Below are 20185 nucleotides of genomic sequence, written 5' to 3' on the forward strand. Positions count from 1 at the left end.
AGCAGTCCAGAAAGGCGCACGTGGGGTGGGAAATCGGCCTCCGTGACTCAGGGACAAGCCTGCACGCCCTCTGCCCCGGGGTGGGGGTGGGGTGACCTTTTGCCCAGCCAAGGCTCTCCCACGCTCCTCCTGCGGGCATGCCAGCACGGGCACCAGAGCCGCAGACTTGCTCCTTCCCTCTCCGGCCACGGGAGGCTGCTCTGAGCACCAGTCACTCCTTCGGGGTCCAGCCTCCACCCCCCGTTCTCACTAGGAAGACAGGCTGCTCAGGGGCTGCCAAGCAGCCCTCCAAACATGAGCCCACCACACAGGACTGGGGAAAGGCAGGGAAGTGCGGGGGGCCGGGGCTGCTGTTGCCTTTGTGAAGCTACCAACCCAAACTCTGCCAGGGAGCTGAGGGGAAGCGTGACTTTGGGGGAAGCCCCCCCCCCCCGCCCCAAGCACTGGGCCTTCCACGCTGACTGCCATTCCCCAAGAGGAGTAGGGCCTTGGAGAAAAATATTCTCCTTTCACTCCCTGCCCCTGAGGACATATTGCTCATTGAAGGTGCTGATGCGGGAACATCAATGAATCCACAAATTTGCAACCAGAAGACCGAGACGCCCAGGGTTCACATACTATTCAGGTTTCAAAGCACCTGGAGCTCAGAGCTGAAAACCAGGCCTGGCAGCACGTGGGGGGCAGGAATTTCTGGGGTGCCCCAGGCCAGGAGTCCCCCAAACAGAAGGGAAGTCCAGCGGAGGGAAGGGCCAGCTCTTTGCTGCAGAAGGGCTAACCTGCCACACCAATCACCTTGTTTCATTCCAGGACGCAGATGACTACAACTCCCATCATCCCTGGCCACTGGCTATGCAGCCCAAGTGTCTGGAGGGCACCAGCTGGGAAAGGCCGTCCCAAGGAGTTTATCGCGCGCCCTTTGGGTTGTGCTCTGAGCAGCTACGGGCTTCTGTGCCAGTTTCTGGAACGGAGGTGTGGGCAAAAGCCCTCGGGCGAGCCTTCGGCCTGCACCACACTCCCAGCCCCGTCCCACTCTCGTCGACTCAAGAGGATGCCGCGCTGAGCCCAATGGGCCTCATGCCCAGGACTGCAGCCACGGGGACCTTGGATCCCTGCAGACCACTAGCCACATCTTCCGCCAGCCACACATGGCAAAGGCAAAACAGAAACTCGCAGTCTTGATAGCTGGCAAATACATCTCAGCAAAGTGCATGTTTTATACCCAGATGGATTCCTGCACTGAGCAGGGGGTTGGACTCGATGGTCTTACAGGCCCCTACCAACCCTACTACTCTATGATTCTCTAAGAATTCCTTGGAGCGGTTTGAGCTGATCAAAATGGCAGCAAAATGCTTTTACTGAGTGTGCAGCATTTACAAGACGCTGCACAGCGGCCCTCCCTCCACGACAATCAATGTCTGCTGGGGCCCCACTAGCAGAGGAGAGCCACAGCCCAGCCTGGATGGGGAGCAGATTGGAGGAAGGGCAGGAAGGTCGGGCAGGAGACCCGTGCTAGGAAAACCTCCCTCCGGAGCACCACGCGAGCATGCACTCGTTTCTCTGCCCTGTCTCTTTCTTAAAAGGCAGCCCTGGACGCCGACAAGCCCTGCAGTGTCCTCTGCCAGCAGCGGCTGCCCTGACGGGGCAAACACAGAAACGGCTTTGCTGGGTCAGACCAAGGGCCCACCTAGGTCAGCCTGCTGAGAGTGTCCAGGCAGCCACAGGCCTCTGGGCGGCCCACACATCAGGGCATCCATGAAGCAGCCAGCACTGCCCCCATGCCCTGGTGCCATGGAGAGCACGCCTGCCTGCACGGGACACAGAGGTGCCACTGGGTCCCCGTGGCTCATCCCCCGTTTGCCTGGTATGAGCTGCTAGTGGCCACTGCGTCACCCCCCTCCCCCCGGCGGTGACTTGCACAAGTTCACTACTCATGACGTGGAGGGCGTCCTTGTGTGTCTTGACTCGGCTGCCCATCTAGTTCACAGGTGAGCCCCATTTCTGGTGTTATACCAGAGGGTGACAAACCTCAACCTCCGCCCTTCACACCACACATCCTTTGATAAGCCTCTAGCGGGCAGCCTCCCCAAAACTCCTGGAGGGCACCCGGCTGGGTAAGGCGGCTCTATCATGTCTCACCACCCCCCCGCTTTCTAAATGAAAGGAGGCCTAAATGCCTGACCATTTCAGCAGCCCTCCTAAGGCTCCCTTCCCAACAACACCGCAGCCTTCTCCATGACCAGCGCAGTACCCCGTGTTGCCAGGGCTGCCACGGCCGGGCTTTCCATCAAGGCCATGCTTTGTTTCCAGGGGCCTTTACCCCTCGGCCGGCTGCTGCTGAGCTGCAGGGAAGGCCAGCCTGATGCAGCCACAGAAGGCGCCATTCTCACGGCCAGCGAAACGCAAAGGAGGCAGCCTTCGCCAAAGTCGCGCCGCAGCTGGCCTGGAAGAATGGAGGCCACACCCAGCTGGCCCAAGTGACAGGATCAGCAGCCCTCAGCTTTGGCTTCACGGGACACATTCCATGTGCACAACAGCAAGTGACACCACAGGCATGAGCATTTCTAAAAGCAAGCGGGGGGGTGGCAGCGGCAGATGTCTCCCTCTCTGGGCAGCAGCTGGGCCAGCCGTTTTGCTGCTATCTCCCCCTCCCCCTGAAGCCGACCGAGAAGCTCCAAGAGCTGCCTGCTCTTTCGCAAGGGCCTGGAGGATTCCGCTTGGCCTGGCTGGCAGCAGCCAGCAAGTCTCCAGGGAGGCGTTGCCAGGTAAGACAGTCTCACCCTTGGCCTCCAGGCCCAAGGCAGCTCCCCACCAGGGCGCAGGGGTGGAGGCCAGCAGGAAGGGCACTGTCCCCAGGCAGAGAAGCCACTTCCGGCTGAGCTTGGGCCGAGGCTCGTCCTTGGGAGCATCTCCCCTCTGCAGCAGACTTGCCGCCAGGCAGTCGCCACATGGCTCCCGCCTGATGCCGTCTCCTCCAGCCTCCAAGGCGGGCATTAGATCCAAAGTGCTAAGTGTTGCAGTTCCTGCATCCATTAAAAACTTCTACAAAGGAAAAGGGAATAGAAAAAGAATCCATCTCAACCTGGACAAGGCATGAGGCTCCAAGAGCCCATCTGATCCCACGAGATGGCTGGCCACGGATCCAGATGTTCTTTGGGGTGGCCCCTCTCCTCTTTTCTTTGCCTGCTCCAAACCTGAGTGCCAGGGACACCTGGCACTGGGCTAGCAGTGATGGCTTCGGAAGGAAGGGAAAAAGAGGGCGAGACTGCGTGGCAACACCCAAAGGTGCCTCTTTCCCTGAAACAGTGAGGCGGCCAAAAGTTCCTGCCTCGAGGCCACGGGCTCCAGGGGCCAGCCTGCCTGCCCGCCTCTCCACGCACCTCCCCTTCTGCCTCATCTCACCAGCAAATGTTTCTGATGAGGCATTATTGCTACGCCAACAGCTGTCCAGCTCCAGCTCCACCTGGAGGTCTCGTTCCACGATGCCTGGGGCACTGTCCGCGTGGCAGTCTTCTGCCTTCCTGAAAAGAAGCTGGATCCTGGATGCAAGAGGACGAGGGCATCGGACCCTCCTCCCCCAAGCAAAACAAAAAAGGGGGCAGAGATCACACTGCAAGGCTGGCCGGAGGCTTCCGTCAGGGAGGGGAGGCAGGACAACGGTGATGACACCTGGATGACAACTGACCAATGCCACATTTCAACAACGTAGATACCTTTCAGAATAGAGCAGCAATGTTGAAATGGCACCGTGGCTCTTAAATGCCATCTCTCTCATCAATGCAGCATTTATTAAAATAAAATTAAACTGTCCAGAGTGCAAAGCTGCGTCACTCAGAGGAGGCAGCCCAGTCTGGGTTAGACATTTTGAGGGTCCTCCGCTCCATCAAGCCGGACCGTTCTGCGTGGCTTCAGCTCCTGGCAGAAGCTCCTCTTTCCTGCAGAGATGGAAACAGACCAGACAGAGAGGTGAGGGCTCTTGCCAAGGGAGGGCTCTTTTACACTGCCCTGGAGCAGCCGCCTACATTACCCCCCCGCCCCCCGCTTTCAGGCAAGTGAGAGGATGAGGAAAGGGTTTGCAAGGGATTTCTGAAGGGCGTCTGCCTTTGGGGAGGGGGGTGCCTGCCTACTGCATGCTAAAAGCAATAGGGGGAGGCCCCGGCTGGCTTTATACCCCTCCTCATCTCTTGCTTTTTGTGTGGCAGCCTTCCCTATTGGTTTTAACCTATTCTGTGATTCTTCGTGCCATGAGAGAGAATATCAGGATTTTAAATGCTCTCAGATAATCTACCAAGTTCACTACAAGCTGAGAGGGAAAAGCAGCTTGCAGGAGACACAACGTCCTTGGAATCCAGCCAGCGACATTGGGGGCAAAGGGCCACTCCACTCGGTAGGAATCGGACCTTGTCAAACCCTGTTTTGCTGGCAGACAACCTGAGCAGACATCTACTCCAGGCAGCATACAAAATCAATTGTCCTATGCAATATACATGTAAACCAATCAGCACTTAACATATGAAATCTAACCCTCAACCCAGGAACTTCATCATCTCAAAGCAATCAGGTGACTGAAGTGAATTCAAGGTGGCCTCCTGAGGAAGTTTGTTTTTGGAAACATCGATGCACCTCGTCTTGGACATAAAAGGAACCCTGAGGGCAGTTCACAACAATTAAAACCTTGAAATTGAAACTAGAGAACATTAAAAGGCTAAAATAAACAAAAATAAAATAGATCCAAAAAGGCACAATAAACGCCTGGAGGAATAAAAAAATTTAAATGCCTGGAGGAGGAAGGAGTTCCACAACCAGGGGGCTGACACTGACAACTACAGTCCAGTCAGTCTAGCATCAATCCCTGGGAGAATTCTGGAGCAGATTATAAAGCAATCAACCTGTAAGCACCTTGAAAACAATGCAGTGATTACTCGAAGCTAACATGGATTTGTCAAGAACAATTCCTGCCAGACGAATCTGATCTCATTTTTTGATCAGGTCACCTCCCTTGTAGACCATGGGAATGCTGTAGACATCATATACCTCGACTTCAGCAAAGCCTTTGACAAAGTGCCCCCTGGTATCCTGATTAGAAAACCAGCTCAAAGTGGGCTACATGAAACAACTATCAGGTGGAACCACAGTTCGCTACAGAATCGGACTCAAACAGTCCTTATCAATGGGATCCGCTCAAACTGGGGAGAGGTAACGAGCGGGGTACCGCAGGGCTCAGTCCTGGGCCCAGTGCTCTTCCACATTTGTATTAATGACTTGGAGAAGGAGGTGCAGGGAATGCTGATCAGATTTGCAGATGACACCAAATTGGGCAGGATAGCTAATACCCTGGAAGACAGATACAGAATTCAAAGTGATCTTGATAGGCTGGAGCACTGGGCTGAAAATAACAGAATGAAATTTAACAGGGATAAATGCCAAGTTCTGCGCCTAGGAAAAAGAAACCAAATGCACAGCTACAAGATGGGGGATACGTGGCTCAACGACACTACAAGCGAGAAGGATCTTGAAATTGTTGTCGATCACAAGCTGAAGATGAGCCAACAATGTGATATGACTGCAAATAAGGCAAATGCTATTTTGGCTGCATTCATAGAAGCATAACTTCCAAATCCTGGAAAGTACTACTTCCCCTCTACTCAGCACTGGTAAGGCCTCATCTGGAGTACTGTGTCCAGTTCTGGGCACCACACTTTAAGAAGGATGCAGACAAACTGGAGAGGGTTCAGAGGAGTGCAACGAAGATGATTAGGGGACTGGAAACAAAGCCCCATGAGAGACTGAAAGAACTGGGCATGTTTAGCCTTGAGAAGAGAAGACTGAAGGGAGATATGATAGCACTCTTCAAGTACTTGAAAGGTTGTCACAGAGAAGGCGGCCAGGATCTCTTCTTGATCATCCCAGAGTGCAGGACACGGAAGAATGGGCTCAAGTGACAGGAAACCAGATTCCAGCTGAACATCAGGAAAAACTTCCTGACTGTTAGAGCAATACGGCAGTGGAACCCATGACCTAGGGAGGTGGGGGGATCTCCCACACTGGAGGCCTTCAAGATGAGGCTGGACAGCCATTTGTCAGGGATGCTCTGACTTGGATTCCTACACTGAGCAGGGGGTTGGACTCGATGGCCTTGTAGGCCCCTTCCAACCCTACTATCCTATGATTCTGTGGAGCACCAAGAAGGCCAAATTTAGCTAAACTTGACCTTTTCAGTGCTTCATAGTGCTACAAACACCTTTTATTTATATTAACTTTTTTGGCACGTGCAAGAATGTGTGTCCAGCCTGGGGTGGGGGGGACAGGGGGTGAAATGGCCCCCGGACCTCCTGCAGTTGCCTACTCAGCACTAGAAATTAGCCTGGCTTCTACATTTTGCACCAGCTGCAGTTTCCAGGCCCTTTTCAAATGATGCATTGCAGCAATTACAGTCAGGGCCACAAATATCGGAACAAGGATAACTGTTTAGGCAGTTGGCCTCTGTACACCACCACACTAAAGTTGAAAGGAAACACACCCAGATGGGAGCGAAGCCAGGACTTCCAGCTGTAATTCAAGGGGCTTGACAAAAGTGGAACACTAACCATTCAGGGAGGACAGCCAGTGGCCTACACACACACCCATTATTGGTGGCTCATAAGTAATGGAACAAACCAAAATCATTTCAAACTTAAGGATCGCCTTTAATACCTGGATGAAAATCCTTTGCAGTCAATGACTGCCTGAAGTCTGGAACCCATGGAAATGAGCAAATGCTGAGTTTCCTCCCTCGAGATGCTTTGCCAGGCCTTTACTGCAGCTACCTTCAGCTGCGGCTTGTTTGTGGGTCTTTCTGCCTTCAGTCTTGTCTTCAGAAAGTGAAAAGCATGCTCTGTTGGGTTGAGATCAGGTGACTGACTTGGCCATCCCTCTTCTTTGCCTTGAGAAACTCTTGGGTAGCTTTTGCTGTACGTTTTGGGTCATACATCCATCTGCAATATGAAGCAGCATCCTAACACTTTGGCAGCATTCGGCTGAATCTGGGCAGAAAGTATAGCCCGATACGCTTCAGAATTCATCCTGCTGCTTTTATCAGCAGTCAGGTCATCCATAAACACCAGTGACCCAGCTCCATTGGCAGCCATACATGCCCATGCCATAACACTGCCTCCACCATGTTTGACAGATGAGGTGGTATGCTTTGGATCATGAGCTGCTCCTTTCCTTCTCCATACTTTTCTCTTCCCATCATTCTGGTACAAGTTAATCTTGGTTTCATCAGTCCAAAGAATCTTGTTCCAGAACTGGGTAGGCTTTTTTAGGTGTTTGCTGGCAAAGGCTAATCTGGCCTGTCTGTTCTTGGGCATTACCAGTGGTTTGCACCTTGTTGTGAAGCCTCTGTATTTACATTCATAAAGCCGTGTCTTGATTGTAGATGTTGGCAATGACATGCCTACCTCCACAAGAGCATTGTTGACCTGTCTAGATGTTGTGAAAGGGTTCCTCTTCACCATGAGCAGAATTCTGCGGTCATCCACTTCAGTTGCCTTCTGTAGTCTGCCAGGCCTTTTGCTGTTGCCGAGCTTGCCAGTTAATTCCTCCTTTCTCAGGATGTTCCAAATTGTTGTGTTGGCCACTCCCAATGTTTTTGCTATCTCTCTGATGGGTTTATGTTGTTTTCTCATCCTAATGATGGCCTCCTTCACTCGCATGGACACCTCTTTGGACCTCATGTTGGGAGTTCCAGTGAACAGCTACCAAATGCAAATGTAACACTCAGAACCACCTCCAGGCCTTTCATCTGCTTGACTGGTCATAGGGCACCCAGGAAACAGGCCACACCTGGCCATGCAGGTGCTTGTCAGCCATTCAACTCATTACTTATGAGCCACCAATGATGGGGCTGTGTGTATGGCACTGGCTGTCCTTCCTGAGTGGTTAGTGCTCTACTTTTGTCAAGCCCCTTGAATTACAGCTGAAAGTCCTGACTTTGCTCCCATCTGGGTGTGTTTCCTTTCAACTTCAATGTGGTGGTGTTCAGAGGCCAACTGCCAAAACAGTTATCCTTGTTCCAATATTTCTGGCCCTGACAGTATAATCTGAATGTAGTTACAGTATGTGTAGGTGACAAGAACTGCTTTTCCCAGGAAGGGGTGGGGTGGCTCACCAGCCACAGCTGGGCAAAAGCACTCTGTGCCCATCCAGAAACACCAAATCAAGGCCAGATCCAGGAGCGCCCAAACTGCAGAAGAGGCCACGTTAGAGGGAGCTCAACATTTCAGCATTTCTACTAACCAACAGTACTTCTGCCTGGCCTGGATTAAGCCTCAGCTTGTTAGCCCATGCCCACTCCATCCCTGTGCCCAGACAATGGCTGAGGCCTCCATAGCCTCCGGCTGGGAAGGAGGGAGAGAACTGGGTGCGCCAGCACACAGATGGCACCAAATCCCAAGGCCCAGAATGCCTCTCAGCAGCTTCACAGAGCTATGCAACAGCACGGAGGAAGAAAGGAAGAAGGGTCCTGCTGGGTCAGACCAATGGCCTCTGGCAGGACTTAAGGAGTGGTCTGAGGGAAGCCGGGTGAGTGCGGGAGCACAAGGGAGTGCCGTAGCTCTCTGCAGCACCCTCCCGACCGGTGCGCCACCATATACCAGGAGCAGGAGGCCGATCCAGATGGTCATCTGCTCGTCCTCTTGCAAGCAGCCCGCAATGCGAGCGCCTGTTGTGCTGCAGGCGCAGGAAGTACGCATGGAGCTCCTCACGGGGAGGGCATAAAGCCACCCGCGCCTGCACTCCGGCTTAAGCAGAGCCTTTCCAAGCTGATCCGGCCGCAGCCTGCACCATCCAGCCTTACCAGCAGCTGAGCTCAGGGGTCCTCTGGAAAACGGGCCGGGTGCAAGGGTGGGCCGCAGCCTTCCTTCCAGATGGGCCCCACCTTCACTCCACGGAGCCACGTGGGGAGGATCTGCACCGCCCCACCGCGAGAGGCTTGGGGCCCAGGACCACACGGGGCCCAGGACCACACGGGGCCCAGGCCAGCCTCATCCATCCAACCCTCCCTCCAGCCACCACACTGCCCAGGCTGGCCATTCCACAGCTATTTATCATGGATTTACATTGTACCATTTAAAGCTACACATATCCATCAGGGTCTGAGCAGCACTGCTTCACTGAGCGTTACTTGAACTAAAGGAGATGCAACGAAAGACGGGTGCGAGTCGTGGCTCCCAAAGGGGTGGGGGAGCATCAGCAGGAGCAACCGGGGCAGGAGGCCTGTCAGGCTGGCCAGTGCTGTGGAGCCAGGACCCCGGCAGGGCAGGGCAGGCCAGGCCAGGCCAGGCCCCCTGTCTGGGAGCGCGCCCGTTGCCATCCCACAGGCTTCTTCGCACGCTGAGTCCTGAGACCCCGGGCGCCTCCCCACCTGCTGAGCCGAGAGGAACAGCAACAGCACTGCAGGCACCCGCCCTAGCCCCGTGCCAGCGTGGGGGGCAGAGTGCCACATGCGGGGTGCCTCTGGAGATCTCCGTGTTCCTTTCAGGGAACCCAGCAAGACCCACGCTTGAGGCTCTGCTTCGAAGGGCAACAGGGCAGCAGCGAGCAAGTCACAGGAACCAAAGCGCAGCGGCTCAGGGAGACATCCAGAGCTTTTCACAAGATCCCCCAGCCATACACAGACCAGGAGAGAAGTGCCACCACGGCTGCTGTGGGTTTGCTCCTTTTCGGGCTGGCGAGCCACTGAGACCCAGATCCCACCCCCACGACTCAAGGTGCGAGGCGCATGGGGGCTCAGTCTGCCCAGATGCAGCCCCAGCAAAGGGCAGCCCCGAAGGGACGGCCTGCTGGGGCACAGCAGTGTGCGGAGGCACAGGCTGCCGCTCCGCGCCACTCACCGGTCTCCCCGGGCTTCCGGAGCGACTGCAGCAGCAGGACACGGGAGACCATCCCGGCACTGGGGGTAGCTGCTGTCCAGGAGCTCGGCGGGCGCACCCTCGGGGATGCTGGCCAGCTTGTCCACAGCCACTGAGTCACTGCTGCTGCGGAGGGAGGAGAACCAAAGCTCAAGTTAAAATGTCAGCTGAGGGGCTGCATAAAGCTGCTCTACGAAGGGAAACAGATCCAGCACTGCCTACGAAACACACCTGGGAACGAGGGCCCCGCCCCACAGCGCCCCCCTCAGGCTCACCGACATGGCACCGACGCCTGAGAGGAGGGGTTGAAGCCCCCCATGGAGAAGAGGCAGGGCCAACCGACTGCCGTGGCAGCACCATCGAGGAGGTGCCCCCAAACCGAGGCCATTCAGGGCGGAGAAGCCACGCTTGTGGGCGAATCAGGCAGGCACCCAGGGGCTGGCAGGAGGAGAAGAAATGTCCAGATCTCGCCAGCAAACCTGCCCAGGAGCCTCAGAAGCAGTTTGGTCTGGGGGCAGTAGGGGGCCCCAGAGCTACCTGCCCCCATCTCCCCCCTCTCCAGCAAACAGCCTTTGCCACCAAGTTGGCGCCTGTGTGGAACCCCCTCCCCCTGCCCCCCCATTTGCTTAGGTCTGCCCAAAAGCTGCTCCAGGCAACGGCCGTCGCCATGCAAAGAGGGAACTGGGGCCTCCCCTTGCAGAAGGCCAGGAACAGACAACGGGGGGTGGGGGATTGGGGATGCTGTGGGTTTCCTGCCAGTTGACAGGTGCCTGCCCACGGCTCCTCCTCTGCTCTTACAGAGAAAAGCCTCCCCTTGCCTTGTGCAGGAAAATCTCCTCTCCACCATCTCTTTGCGGCAGGGGAAGGGGCGGGAGGAGGAAATCCGAAAGGTCTCCTGTTGAAGCAGGTTGTTGGAAACGGCCTCGGGGCTGCGAAGGGGAAAGCAGAGCATACTGCGAGTGAGTCAGCCTCTGCACGCAGTGAATGCTGACCCCCTGCTCAGGGAAGAGAAGAGCGGGTCCATCAGCTTGCTCAATCCCCCTGGACACCTGCCTCGGGGCCCGACAGCCCTGCTCTCACCCTCCTCTTCCTAGTTGCTGGAAGGGGAAAGACTGTGTGTGTGCCATGTGAGTGGGTGCGTGACCCTTGCCATGGACCCCAAAGCCCCCCCTTTTCCCAGAGGCCCCTCACCCTTGAGCATTGGCCCTGGCCCCACTCGACGACCCACACGCTCAGTCCTGGCCCTGCAGCTCCACAGGGAGGCAGCACAAATGTCCGGGATCTGGGCCTGGCTCCCAGGAGGTCGCCTCGGCAGGCTGGCGGAGGGGCTGAAGCAGCCTTTGGAAGTAACACAGGGCGGGCAGGCAGGAGAAACGGGAGCCCCAGCGCTGCTCTCGGCTCTCCCAAGTGGGTCCAAGGGCAACGTGTGCGTAGAGGGGGGGTCTGAGGCAGAGCGGCCACAGCGGGCAGAGGGCCGTGTGTCAGCAAGCCACTTGCCTGCTTCCGTGAGCCTCCCCTGAATTGCCAGAGCTTGTCCTCCGTCCCCCAGCAAAGCAGGGGTCCCAACAGGGGAGTTCCCTCCTCGGGGCCCCAGGCTGCAGGAGCGCTGCACGAGCTGCCAGGGGCTCTGCTCAGGTGCCACTTCAGCTCCCAGGGAGGGAATCGGCCAGAGGGCAGACGGAAGAGGAAGAGTCCTCTGCTCTGAACGAGGCGTCCCGGAAGACCATGACTGCTAAGCAAACCTGCGCTGTGCGCGCAAGGAGAGGGCAGCCGACACAGAGAGGCCCAGAGCTCAAACGCTCAGGGACTGGATTGCAGATGGGGGCAGCCCGCACGGGCCCACACCAGCCAGCTGAGCAGAGCCTTCAGCCTGCCCGCCTCCTGACAACCCGATGCAGATAGCTGAGGAGGACAGGCTACAGCCGCCCCCTCCCTCCACCGCGGCCAGAGGAGGAAGGCTGAAATCTCCCTGTCCCTGTGCACTGAGATGTGGGGTGAGGGCACAGGGGGGAGGCTGCAGCCCCCAGCCCACCACCCTCAGGGCCTGAAAGGTGGCCTGCCCCGCTGCATACATAGCGGCAGCGCTGTGCTCAAGCCAGCCGTGCAAGAGGGCTGCCCTCCAGCGCCCGGGGCAGAAAAGTCCTGCGTCACCAGGGCCCAGAGCAGCCAGTCCAACGGCCAGCTGGAGAACCGGCCAGGGCCCAGGCAGAGCAAGCAGCCACCCCCCACCCCAGCCTGCAGGCCCCGTTGCTTCAGCGAGAGTTCTAAACACAGCCCCTCTGCCATGGGCAGGAGAGGGCCTGGCCATCCTTGGGGCTTCTGGCCGGCACGTCTCCTATGAGCCAATTGTGGGCCTCACCTGGAAGACATGTTCTGAGTGGTGACGCCAGCCACCCAAGCTCCCCTACACCACTGGGGACACTGGGTGCTCTCTCTCCCTGCTTCTGCAGCTGGGCCTCACCACGGTCAAAGAACATGAGGTGCCATGTGGCCAGGTGCCCGTCCCAGAATCGGCCATTTCTTCACTTCCCGGGAGACACTTTGCCCCCGGAGGGCCCTTTCCTGGCTAAGCAACCATCTGGAGCAGCAACCGCTGCACGCTCCTCCAGGCAGAAGCAGCTTTGTCAGCAGCAGCGCTGTCCCACCCAGGCCGCGAGGGCAGAAGCCGGGCCTTCGGGATCAGGGCGCAGTCCCTTTGCCCCAAAAATGCAGCCCCTCCCCCCACTTCCAGCCTGCTCAACCGCGCCTCTTGGTGCTGCCCGCCCAGAGCCAGGTGGCTCTTGGGACAGGAGCCCCGCCTTCCCAGGGATCAGGCCTCGCTCCTGAGGTAGCAGCCCCAGTCCGCGAGGGAAAGGGCCTCTGCAGCACACGAGCACAGAAGCTGCTGTGCCGGAGCGCTGAGCGGCGATGGACTACCTCCGCTGCTCTTCTGTTGGGCGCCTCCGAGAAGGGAGGGACATGAGCAAGGCAGCCGTGTTGCCACACACAACCTGCTAGACAAGCCGTTACTGTGAGGTGTCCTGCATGTGAGCGTGACCCCAATGGGGATCCTTCCCCTCCCAGGAGGAGGCACGGCTTTTTTACTTCCCAAAGAGTAAGAGGGAAGGGGGACCAGTGAGTGCTAGTTACCAGAGGGCCCCTCCAGCCCCCTTCTGATTGTAGGCAGCCAGGGTCTCCCCAAGGAAATTCCCAGGGCACCTTTAATTGCACTGGGGATGGCAAATTCGCAAGTAGGCCTATGGCCCACCCCCAAGGAGTTAGAGCAGACAATTTAAAAAAACAGAAGGCGGGGGGCCTTTTGTATGAAGGCGGCCCAACTTGCTCTGACCAGTAGCCTTCCTAGGTCAAAGGGTCTTTGACCCTTTGACCTCGCCACCATACACCAGTTAAATCAACTTGGTAAGTCACTCTTTTGACAAGTTCACTTCCAAAGGAAGCGGACGGAGCCTACCAGAGAGAGACACACTCTGACTCCGAGGAAGAGCGCAGGACAGATTGAGTTGGGAAACCCCGGTATGAGTTCTCCAGCCAGTGTCATAGTGGGAGAGCACCCGCCTTACATGCCAAGGGCTGCAGGGTCAACGCCTGGCAGCATCCCCAGGCAGGGCTGGGAAAGACTCTTGCCTAGACCGCTGCTGGTGCTCAGTGCAGGCAAGACTGAGCGAGGTGGCTGTGGTCTGACTTGGGCAAAGGAAGATTCCTTGGAGGCCTGCCTCTCCCTTTGCTCCCCCACCCGCCCAATTTTCGAGCGCTGTCCCCCTCCCTCCTCCAGCAGAGCAGCTGCTGAGCTTTATCTGGACTGGTACCTGCCACAGCCTAGCAACAACAGATGGAACCTTCTGTTGTCAGCGGAAGGAAACAGAGCTCTAATGCAAGAGACTGCCTCAAAAGGCTTCAAAACAACATTTAACTTTGCTACAGAAGAAAGAGAGCTGGGAGGCTAGGAAGGTGCTTAGCACAGAACAGCCCGATTCCTGCCTTGATGCAAAAGGCGACAGCAGATGGCTTGGGCTTGGCAAGCCTGCTCATCCAAGGAAGGGCTCTGCTGTCTGCACAAGGGTTCCCTATCTGGCCTGGATCTGTGTTGCTGCAGTCGAGCAAGAGGGGTGATTTCCTCCCGTGTGTCTTGCTCCTCCAGGAAGGCAGGAGCAAAATGGCCTCTTCCCTTGTGGGGCTCTTGGAGGCCACTCCTCACCACAGACAGGCAAGCCAGCACATCCCCAGGCAGATACCCCTGCACAGAGGTCAGAGCAGCCCCAACCACAGCAGAGGCAGAACAACCCCCTTCTGGACAGGAGAGTAGCTTCCACACTGCTGCGTTGTACCTGCCTGTCCAGTCAGGGCTGGCTGCCTGCCTGCCGTGGCATGGCATGGCTTCTAGACAGTGGTGAGCAGAAGCATGTGACCCATCTGTCACTTACGGAATTGCAAAGGGAAGGAAAGGAGTTGTCCTCAGGGGAGCAGAAAAAGCCAGCCCTTCAACTCCCATAGTGTCCGCAAGAGGAAGCTCCACCAGGGAAGAGGGGCTGAGCAGGGGCCTGGCATCAATGCAGCTCAGTGCTGCAGGAAAACACAGCAATACTGGATGCCAAAAACATTCTGCCTCTGGCTCACCCCTTTGCTCTGAAGCTGTGACTCTCTCCTTGTTGACAAAAAATGGCTGCTGCTGATTTCAGAAGAACAGTAAGCAGAGGCTGAAATGGGGGTGGGGAATCAAGCCCTGGAAAACAACATTCAAGAAGCAAGAGGAAGCAAAGGGGCCCCCAGTGCAAAGGCCCTGTGTCACAGAATCATAGAATAGTAGGGTTGGAAGGGGCCTACAAGGCCATCGAGTCCAACCCCCTGCTCAATGCAGGAATCCAAGTCAGAGCAGCCCTGACAGATGGCTGTCCAGACTCGTCTTGAAGGCCTCCAGTGTGGGAGAGCCCACCATCTCCCTAGGTAATTGGTTCCATCATCATATTGCTCTTACAGTCAGGAAGTTTTTCCTGATGTTCAGCCAGAATCTAGCTTCCTGTCACTTGAGCCCATTCTTCTGTGTTCTGCACTCTGGGATGATCAAGAAGAGATCCTGGCCGCCTTCTCTGTGACAACCTTTCAAAGACGTGAAGAGTGCTATCATGTCTCCCCTCAGTCTTCTCTTCTCAAGGCTAAACATGCCCAGTGCTTTCAGTCTCTCTTCGTAGGGCTTTGTTTCCAGTACCCTGATCATCCTTGTTGCCCTCCTCTGAACCCTCTCCAGTTTGTCTGCATCCTTCTTAAAGTGTGGTGCCCAGAACTGGACACAGCACTCCAGATGAGGCCTAACCAGTGCTGAGTAGAGGGGAACTAGTACTTCCCGGAATTTGGAAGCTATGCTTCTATGAATGCAGCCCAAAGGAGCATTGGCCTTTTTTGCAGCCACATCACATTGATGGCTCATATTCAGCTTGTGATCAACAACAATTCCAAGATCCTTCTCGCTTGTAGTGTGGTTAAGCCACGTATCCCCCATCTTGTAACTGTGCATTTGGTTTCTTTTTCCTAGGTGCAGAACTGGGCATTCATCCCTATGAAATGTCATTCTGTTGTTTTCTGCCCAGCACTCCAGTCTATCCAGATCACTTTGAATTTTGTTTCTGTCTTCCAAAGTATTAGCTATCCCGCCCAATTTGGTGTCATCCGCAAATTTGATGAGCATTCCCTGCACCTCCTCCTCTAAGTCATTAATACAAATGTGGAAGAGCACTGAGCCCAGGACTGAGCCCTGCGGTACACCGCTCGTTACCTCTCCCCAGTTTGAGCCGGTCCCATTGAGAAGCACTCTTGGAGTCCGATTCTGTAGCCAACTGTGGATCCACCGGATCGTTGTTTCATCTAGCCCACTTTGAGCTAGTTTGCGCATCAGGATATCAAGGGGGACTTTGTTGAAAGCTTTGCTGAAGTCGAGGTATACGATGTCTACAGCATTCCCACGGTCTACAAGGGAGGTGACTTGATCAAAAAATGAGATCAGATTTGTCTGGCAGGACTTGTTTTTGACAAATCCATGTTGGCTTCGAGTAATCACGGCATTGTTGTCAAGGTGCTTCCAGATGGATTCCTTTATCATCTGCTCCAGAATTTTCCCAGGGATTGATGTCAGACTGACTGGTCTGTAGTTCCCAGGTTCCTCCTTTTTACCCTTTCTGAAGACAGGGACACATTAGCCCTCCTTCAGTCATCTGGCACTTCTCCCGTCCTCCATGATTTCTCAAAGAGAATAGACAGTGGTTCTGAGAGTTCTTCTGCCAGTTCCTTTATGACTCTAGGATGCAGTTCATCTGGCCCTGGAGATGTGAACTCATTCAAAGTAATGAGGTGTTCCTTGACCATATGCCTGTCGATCTCAAGCTGCAATCCTGCCCCTTCAGCCTGCACTTCGCCTTTGCCAGGGGGGTCATAGACCCTCTTTTGGGAGAAGACTGAGCCAAAGTAGGAATTGAGCACCTCTGCCTTTTCTTTGTCATCTGTTATCGTTTTGCCATCCTTATTTAATAGCTGAACCACCATTTCTTTCCTCTGCCTTTTACTATGCACGTAGCTGAAGAAAGCCTTTTTGTTGTTTTTAGCATCCCTCGCTAACCTCATTCTCAGCTTTAGCTTTCCTGACGCCATCCCTGCAATTCTGTGCTATCTGCCTCTACTCTTCCTTTGTTACTTGGCCTTCTTTCCACTTCCTATATGTGTCGTTTTTTGTTTTCAGGTCATCCCTAAGCTTTTTGTGAAGCCACATTGGCTTCTTCTGTTGTCTTCCACCTTTTCTTCTTGTTGGAATGGTTTGTGATTGTGCCTTGAGAATTTCCTTTTTTAAAAGCTCCCACCCATCTTGGACTCCTTTTCTCGTTAGCGTCGCTTGCCATGGGACCTGACTGATCATTGTTCTGAGTTTATTAAATTCATCTTTCCTAAAATCCAGGGTACGTGTTTGACTACACTCGGATTTTGCTTCCCTTAGAACCAAGAACTCAAGTACAACATGGTTGCTTTCCCCCAGAGTTCCTGTAACTGCTACTTTCTCCACCAAGTCATCTTTGTTGGTTAGGATCAAGTCAAGGATAGCCGATCCTCTACTTCCTTCCTCTACTTTCTGTAGGAGGAAGTGATCCGCCACACAAGTCAGGAATTTCCTGGAGGGGCCATGTTTTGCAGAATTTGTCCCTAACAAATATCAGGGAAATTGAAGTCCCCCATTACTACTACATCATGCTTCCTTAAAACATTGGCTATTTGCTTTTCAAAAGTTTCATCCTTGTCTTCTCCTTGACTGGGTGGCCAGTAGTAGACTCCGACCACCAGGTTCCTTTTATTCTTTGCTCCATTTATTTCAACCCAGATGCTCTCGATGGGGCTACCAAGCTCCTCCTCCTGCATTTCTGTGCAGAGATATGTATTTTTCACATACAGTGCAACCCCACCTCCCTTTCTGTTCCTCCTGTTCTTTTTGAACAAGTTATATCCTTCAGTTGCTGCATTCCAGTCATGAGAGTCATCCCACCAAGTCTCAGTTATACCTATCAGGTCATAATTTCCCTCTCGTATTAAGAGTTCCAGTTCATTCTGTTTGTTTCCCATACTCTGGGCATTCGTATATAGACATCGAAGACCATGTGCTTCATAGTCTGGCTTTCTTCCTAGATGTGTCTGAAGACTATTATTGGGCGCTATCAGAGCTGTTCTCTCCATTGCAGTGCATGCGCCTACGTCCATTGTTACCCCCAACATTACATCTCCCTTCTCCGTAGGATTCAGTTGAAAGCCCTCCTGATGAAGTTCTTCATGCTGTGGCCAAACACATTCTTCCCAGCCTTGGTGAGGTGCAACCCGTCCCTTGCCAGCAGCCCATCTTCCAGGAAGTATAGCCCGTGGTCCCAGAATCCAAATCTGTCTCGTCGGCACCACCTTCGTAGCCAGTCATTCACCCGGAGTATTTTTCGTTCCCTTTCTATCCCTCTTCTAACTACTGGAAGGATGGATGAGAAAACTATCTGGGCCCCAAAGTTCTTGAGTTTCCTTCCCAAAGCTTCAAAGCCTGGCGTGATCTCTTCGCAGCTCCACTTGGCGGTGTCATTTGTTCCCACATGGAAGAGAAGAAAGGGATACCTGTCAGTGGGCTTTATGAGTGCAGGGAACCTTTCAGTCACGTCTCTAATCTGTCCTCCCGGGGGACAACATACCTGGCAAGTCCACGGGTCTTCGCGACATACTTGGGTCTCGATCCCACGGAGCAAGGAGTCTCCCACTACTACCACTCTTCTCTTCTTCTTCTTGTAGGCCTGGGTTTTATCACCTCTGTTTGACTGACCTTCAGCCTCTTGCTCACTCTCATGCAGGTTCCCCTGTGATTCTTCCTCTGCAGGCTATCCTCCAGTCTCATCCGCAAGTACCTGGAATCGGTTCCACAGCTCCACTGCTTCCACTGGTGCAGAGTGGCGTCTAGTTCTTCTTCTCCTGTCACCCTTTTCCAAGGAGTATCCTCTATTCCATTTTTCTTCACCTCAGCATTTCCCACTTCTGCCTCATCTTGCTGTTGCTCTTCAAGCTTCTGGTCTTCCCTTTGCTGCTGTAGTTCCCCTATTCTGTCCAAGAACTCTTCGTGTTCTCTTATTCCCCGGAGGGTCGACAGTCGCCGCTCCAGTCCACTTACTTTTTCTCCCAGCAGCGTGATCAACTTGCACTTGTTGCAGGTGTAGGCCATGTTGTTCTCAGGCAAGAAAACAAACATGGCACACACCTTGCAGGTCACCACCACTGGAGAGTCTTGTCCTTCCACAGCCTCTTTTCCCTTTTTGTGTCTAGCTTTGTGATTGTTCTAGACTAGCCTGTGCCTGTTCCTCTACTCAGTAGAGGTTAAAAGCAGAGTCCCACTGGTGTGGAAGTGTGTGTTACAAGACAAATAAATGGAAAAAAGTTAGTTAAAAAATAAAATAAAATAAAAAATGGGAACAAAATGTCTGGGGCCTCCCCCTTGACCTCCCCTGCCGAACTCCCCTGGCCAACTCCTGTTTGCTCCCCTGTGCGCTCGCTCTCTGGGAGCTTGCCTGCTTCTGTAGTCCCTGGACCAGCTGGAGCAGCTTGCTCTGCTCTGCTCTGCTCAGCTGGGAGGCGGGAAACAGACTGAACCTTCCCATCCAGTCAGCTGCTGGGAGTACTCAGGCCACACCCCTCCAATTCAGTTGGAGCTCTCAGAAGCACCTGGTGAGTTCACAGCCAATCAGAAGGATAAAGGGCAGCCCCCTGGGCTTCCTGCAGCCCACTTACCTCTTAGCCTCTGTCTCCTTTGTCTCTTCAACCACTGCAACTCCCTGGCCAACTCCTGTTTGCTCCCCCTGTCCGCTCGCTCTGTTCACTCGCTCTCTGGGAGCTTGCCTGCTTCTGTAGTCCCTGGACCAGCTGGAGCAGCTTGCTCTGCTCTGCTCTGCTCAGCTGGGAGGCGGGAAACAGCAATGATCCAGTGTAATGATCCAGTCTGGATCCCTGCAAGCCAGGCCAGGCCAGGCCAGGCCAAGGTTTCTCAACATGTAGGAAAGGCAGAAGCAAGTGCCTGATCTGTCACTGGTGGAATTGCAAGGGAAAGGAAAGGAGTTGTCCCAGGCCTCAAGAGGAGCACAACAGGTGAGACAGGCTCCCTCCAACCCACTCGCAGCTGCTCTCCCCACCCGCCACGGAGAGGTTCCTGCCCACCCACAAAGTCCAAAGCAGGGACCGGGCTACAATCTGCTCGTGAAGTGTCTGCTCTCACATCTGGCCTTAGCGCCACCCGCTAAGGACGACGAATGAACGGAGGTGCTAAAACCGAAGCCACTCAAAATCACTGGTGCCGTGTTTGATGGTGCGTTTCTCCCAGCAGAGTTCGCTCATGAACTCCTGGTGGAGGCTGTCTGGAAAGCATGCAGAGCGAGAGGCATGGCCAGGGCGAGCAGGCAAGAGCTGGCTCTGGCATCATGCTGCATGCTTGACGTGGGGGTTGGTGTGGAAAGGATGAGGAACTCACATGTCATGCAGGATTAGTCATAAGCAAGCATGGAAAGGAGCAGGTCTCCAAAGGGAGAGCTCTAAACATCCACTGTGACAATACGGCTCCCTTGCCCAGAGAAAGAAGAGGGATGGGGCCAACTTTTCCCACAAGACTGTGAGATACCAACTGCCTTGATGCGATTCCTGTCCAAGCACCATGTGCAGGCTCTTTCATGCGCTGTTCCCCCGTCTCATGCCACCACCACCCCATCCGCCAGGAAGGGCCCTTTCACCACCTGCTTCAAGAGCTATTTCAGCAAAAG

At 54.7% G+C, this 20185-nt stretch overlaps 1 protein-coding gene across 10 annotated transcripts in view; it reads right to left on the reverse strand.

Moving 5' to 3' along the window:
- Nucleotides 1-3707: 3707 nt before the first annotated feature.
- Nucleotides 3708-20185, reverse strand: part of PPP6R2 (protein phosphatase 6 regulatory subunit 2) — a 99875-nt gene continuing 83397 nt past the window's right edge. For 2 of the 10 annotated variants that reach the window (XM_084808756.1, XM_084808750.1), the window contains 2 exons: nt 9870-10013; nt 3708-3932 (listed from right to left, as the gene is read on the reverse strand). In XM_084808756.1, the coding sequence (XP_084664882.1) occupies nt 3881-3932; nt 9870-10013 (196 nt within the window). In that variant the 3' untranslated portion in view covers nt 3708-3880. Of the gene's footprint in view, nt 3933-9869; nt 10014-10182; nt 10841-20185 lie in introns of those variants that run through there. The other 8 variants (XM_084808745.1, XM_084808746.1, XM_084808749.1 and 5 more) reach the window with 7 other exon arrangements.

This window comes from Heloderma suspectum, chromosome 7, assembly GCF_057233095.1.
Source record: "Heloderma suspectum isolate Gila_16-S chromosome 7, 16-S_ref, whole genome shotgun sequence".
Classification (NCBI taxonomy): domain Eukaryota; kingdom Metazoa; phylum Chordata; class Lepidosauria; order Squamata; family Helodermatidae; genus Heloderma; species Heloderma suspectum.